At 61.6% G+C, this 4,411-nt stretch overlaps 1 protein-coding gene across 1 annotated transcript in view; it reads left to right on the forward strand.

Annotated features, from left to right (window-relative positions):
• Positions 1-4,411, forward strand: part of BBC3 (BCL2 binding component 3) — an 8,400-nt gene that overhangs the window by 768 nt on the left and 3,221 nt on the right. Inside the window, exons 2-3 of the mRNA XM_007458479.1 lie at positions 2,207-2,495; positions 3,893-4,083. Of these exons, the coding sequence (XP_007458541.1) occupies positions 2,222-2,495; positions 3,893-4,083 (465 nt within the window). The 5' untranslated portion in view covers positions 2,207-2,221. The remainder of the gene's footprint in view (positions 1-2,206; positions 2,496-3,892; positions 4,084-4,411) is intronic.

Genomic DNA, 4,411 nt, shown 5'->3' on the forward strand with positions numbered 1-4,411 from the left:
GGGGGCTGTGACAGCGCAGGGGGGCGTCTGGGCCCGCCGTGGGAGCGCGCGTGTGCGGGGTTGTGGATCTGCAGGTGTCTCGCCTGGGTGTGTGCGTGTGTCTGGCTCCGAGTTTGTGCTGGGGACTGCAGGGAGTGCTTGTGTCAGTCCCGGGGAATGGTGGGGCTGTGGCCCGTCGTGGTGTGCGCGCCGTCCCCATGCGTGTTTGTGTGGGGTTCTGTCTGCGTATGCTGCGCCTGAAGGCGGGTGCTCTGTTTATGTGTGGTGTACCTGTGTTGTGTCCTCTGTGAGAGTTGTCTGTGTGTGCTGTTTGGGGGTGATCTATGGGTCTGTGTTGCCTGCCTGTTATAGTGTGTGGTGTAGTGTGTTGGTGTGTTGCTTGAGTGAGCTGTTTGTGTGTTTACATGTGTGTGTCTTGCCCGATGTGCTGTGTTTGTGCTTGTGTGTCTTGCCTGTGTGTACTGTCTGTGACTGTCTGTGTATATCTCCAGGGCATGTGGCTCAGCTAAGCGTTTGTGATGGTGTGCCTGCCCAGTGCCGATGTCTGTTTTCTCTCCAGGTGTCTGTGTGAGTTCTGCGTGGTGTGTGTGTCTGTGTGTGTATGTGCTGGGGGTTGTCTGGTCTGTGTTTGCCTTGTGTGTCTGGCATCGGCGTCTGGGAATTGAGGGGCTGGGCTCTGTGGGGTCTGAGCAGAGCAGTCAGTGGATGTTGCTGGCAGCCTCTTTTATGAGGCTGTGTCTGAGCCCGTGTGTGTGTGTGTGTGTGTGTGTGTGTGTGTGTGTGTGTGTGTGTTGGGTCTGAGGGGCTTGTCTCTGATCGGCTGGCTGGCTCATGTGTGTCATGTGGGCTGCGTGTGTGTAGTGTTTATGTCAGTCACGTGAGACCAGTGTTTTCTGTGGGTGCTTTAGGTGTGCGCGCTGCCAGGGCAGTGTAGGATTAGAGTTAGCTGTAGTGTGTGTGTGTGTGTGTGTGTGTGCACGCGCACGTGCACGCGTGCATTTGTGCGTGTGTCCAGGGCTGACAGTTGGTGATGGTGTTTGGAGGTTGGGGGAGGAGGGAGGGTTGATGTCTGCTGTTGCGTCTCTGTGTTGTTGCCGGCATGTGGTGATGCATCTGGGTCTGATGACATGTGTCTGTGTGTGCCAGCTTTACATGTGTCCTGGGGTCTGAGAGTTGGTGACAAGTGGGTGTGTTTCAGTTGTGTCAGTCCATGTGTGTGTCCATGGAGGTCTGTTTTGTGTTGATATGTGTGTGAGTCCTGAGGTGTGTGGGTCTTATCTATTGCGTGTGTGTTGTCGGGAGGGGCATGTGTGTTGTCGGGAGGGGCATGTGTGTTTGAGAAGTGTGGCAGTGCCTATTTGGTGTGTGTTTCTGTCTGTGCTTGTGAGGGCTGCATAGTGTGTACGTGTGTGTCTGTGGGCCTATTAACAGTGGCTCAGCGGGTGAGATCCTGACAGTTTGTATATGTGTGTGTATGGGGTGGAGGGGATGGGTTGTGCCAGCCACTATGCATTGTGTGGATAGTTCTTCCTGTGGTCTGTTTGTATGTGTGTGTCCACGTTTTGGTCAGTGTTTGTATGTGTGTGTCCTGGGACATCTCAATGTTTCTATGCAAATGGGAGACGAGGTGGGAGGTCTGGCTGGCCAGTCCTGCGTGAGCCTTTGTGTGTGTGTTGTGTACCCTCCACACACACCCCTTTGGGTCCTGTGTGAGTCTCTGTGTGTGTTGTGAGGCATCACAGTGCCTGGCTGCCCTCCCTGTGTGCCCATCACTGTGTTCCGGAAGTTAATCCCACCAGCCCAGGCCCTGTGTGAGTCCCATGTTGGGTGAGTTTGTGTTGCGGGGCTGTCAGCCCTCATACACACACACACACCTGACAGACCCACAAGTCTGGGTCCTGCGTGAGCCCTTGTCCTTGCTGTGACAGCCATCCTGTGCCTCCTTGTCCCTCATGTGTGCCCATCACCATGTGCACGGGAGGCTATTCCGGCCAGCCCAGGCCTCGGGTTAGCCCGGAAGGATGTGTCTTGAGGGGCCATCATATGCACATACGGTCCCCTCGGTCTGGGCCCTGCGTGTGCTGTGGGCACCAGCCCTGGGCTGCCTGGCCTGCCATGCGTACAAGAGTGGGGTGCCCTGTGTACCCAGGGTGGGATGGGTCCCTGCACTTCCCGGCTGACCGCACCCCTCTGCCCTGTCCTGCAGGCCCCAGGGAGCGCCATGGCCCGAGCACGCCAGGAGGGCAGCTCCCCCGAGCCCGTAGAGGGCCTGGCCCGCGACGGCCCGCGTCCCTTCCCCCTCAGCCGCCTGGTGCCCTCCGCCGTATCCTGCGGCCTCTGCGAACCCGGCCTGCCTGCCGCCCCCGCCGCCCCCGCCCTGCTGCCCGCCGCCTACCTCTGCGCCCCCACCGCCCCGCCAGCCGTCACCGCCGCCCTGGGGGCCCCCCGCTGGCCTGGGGGTCCTCGCAGCCGGCCCCGAGGCCCGCGCCCCGACGGTGAGTGCCCGCCCCGCACCAGGGATGTTTGGGAGCCGGGAAAGACACGGAGGAACCGGAGAAGTGGGAGCGAGTGGGGGGAGGTGGCGAGCCGGCCGGGCCACGGGGAGGGTGTGGCCAGTGTGGTCTTTGTGTTGCAAGAAGCAGGAAGACTGAGTGGGAGGCAGGGGGTGGAGGGAAGCCGAATGGGAAGTCCCTCCTGGAATCTGACTGCAGTCCCCGAGTTGCAGCTCACGGCCTTTTCCGGGCCTCGGGCAGCAGCTGTTTCCAAGCCCCCTTCTCCCGGTCTGGGTCCCCTGAAGCCCCCTGAGGACTGTAGTTGGAGAGAGTGGGCAGAGATGACTATCACTTCTGGACATTGGGGAGGAGTCGAGGGTGGCCTTTTGCCTTTTATCTGCATCTCTTTGGCCAGGGCCCGCCCTCTCTGCAGTCTGGCCGGAGGAAGGAGAGGGGGAGGGGCAATTGTATGGGGAAAGGGTGGGAGACGGGTCTTGGGGAGGGAAGGGTTAAAGGTCCCCTGCCTGATGGGCTGTTAACTCCGTGGTGCCCGGCTAGCCCCATCCCAGCCGGCACACTCGGTGGCAAAGGAAAGATTGTCCCGGTTTCCCTCCCCACCCCATCCCCGGACCACAGAGAGATCAGGAGAGAGAAAACTTCCCCGGCTCTGTTCCCTGGCAGCAGAGGCAAGAGGAGACCCGATTTCTAGACCAGAGTCACAGGTGTGGAAACTGAGGCCCTGATTTTAGGTCTCAGGGATCCCTCGTGCCCGGACCTGGCGTGACAGAAGGGAGGAAGAGACGTCAGGGGAGCTCAGAATGTGCGTGTGGGGAGGAGGCAGGAAGGCATCTCCCGCATCCCAGCCCCCAGGCCCCTGCTCAGAGGCAGCCACAGTCTGGCCTTCTGGTTTCCCGGCCTCGGCCACATCCGGGGGTGTGGCTTCACTGTGGTTGGACACTAGAGGGCAGGAGACCTGAGGCTTGTGACTCTGGGTGTAGTCAGTCACCGTAGCCCTGTGTGACCTTGGGCCACTTCTTAGGGTGAGCCTCAGTTTCCCCACCTGTTGAGGGGAGCAGTCAAAATTTGGCACCGTTTTGGAAGGGAAGTATTTAGGTAGGATAAGACGAAGCACTTCCAAACTAACACGGGTAATGAGGTGGTGGCGGGCTAGACAGGTGACCCCAGGAAGGCCTCCCCAGGATTCTTTTTTGCCTGGGGAGTAGGAGCTGAGAAATCTGGCTCTTAAAGGGGAAAACAGAATCTCTAAAATGAGGTGGGGTGCAGGAGAGAAATCAGGCGGCTGGAAAAGGGAGAAGTAGGCCCAGGATAACTGGTCCCTCCGGGACACCTCAGGGCCTAGAGGGGTGGTGGGTGTGACCACGGCCCCCGCCTTTTCCCAGGTCCTCAGCCCTCACTCTCGCCCGCGGAGCAGCACCTGGAATCGCCAGTGCCCAGCGCCCCGGGGGCCCTGGCGGGCGGCCCCACCCAAGCGGCCCCGGGAGTCCGGGGGGAGGAGGAGCAGTGGGCCCGAGAGATCGGGGCCCAGCTGCGGCGGATGGCGGACGATCTCAACGCGCTGTACGAACGGCGGGTGAGTGCTGGGGGAGGGGTAGACGGCAGGTGGGACTTCCCGCCGGGGAGGGGGCTGCGGCGGCCCAGCCAGATGTGCGGCAGCTGCCGCCCTGCGCGGCGGGGTCGCGCTGGGGACAGGCAGGTGGGAGGGGCGGCGTGTCCGCGGAGCCGCCGTAGGGCTAAGGCCCGCGCCGCCGCTGTCACGGCCCGGGGGAGGGCCGGGGCCGGCGTATCCGCGATCCCTGCAGCACGACCGGGGTCCGCGGCCGCGGGGACTGAGGGCGGCGCTCGGCTGAGCGGCTCATATATCCCGGGCTATTTATAGCCCGTGAGTCAGCAGCGGTGGC

Source organism: Lipotes vexillifer, unplaced genomic scaffold, assembly GCF_000442215.2.
Source record: "Lipotes vexillifer unplaced genomic scaffold, Lipotes_vexillifer_v1.1 scaffold371, whole genome shotgun sequence".
NCBI classification, from domain to species: Eukaryota; Metazoa; Chordata; class Mammalia; order Artiodactyla; family Lipotidae; genus Lipotes; species Lipotes vexillifer.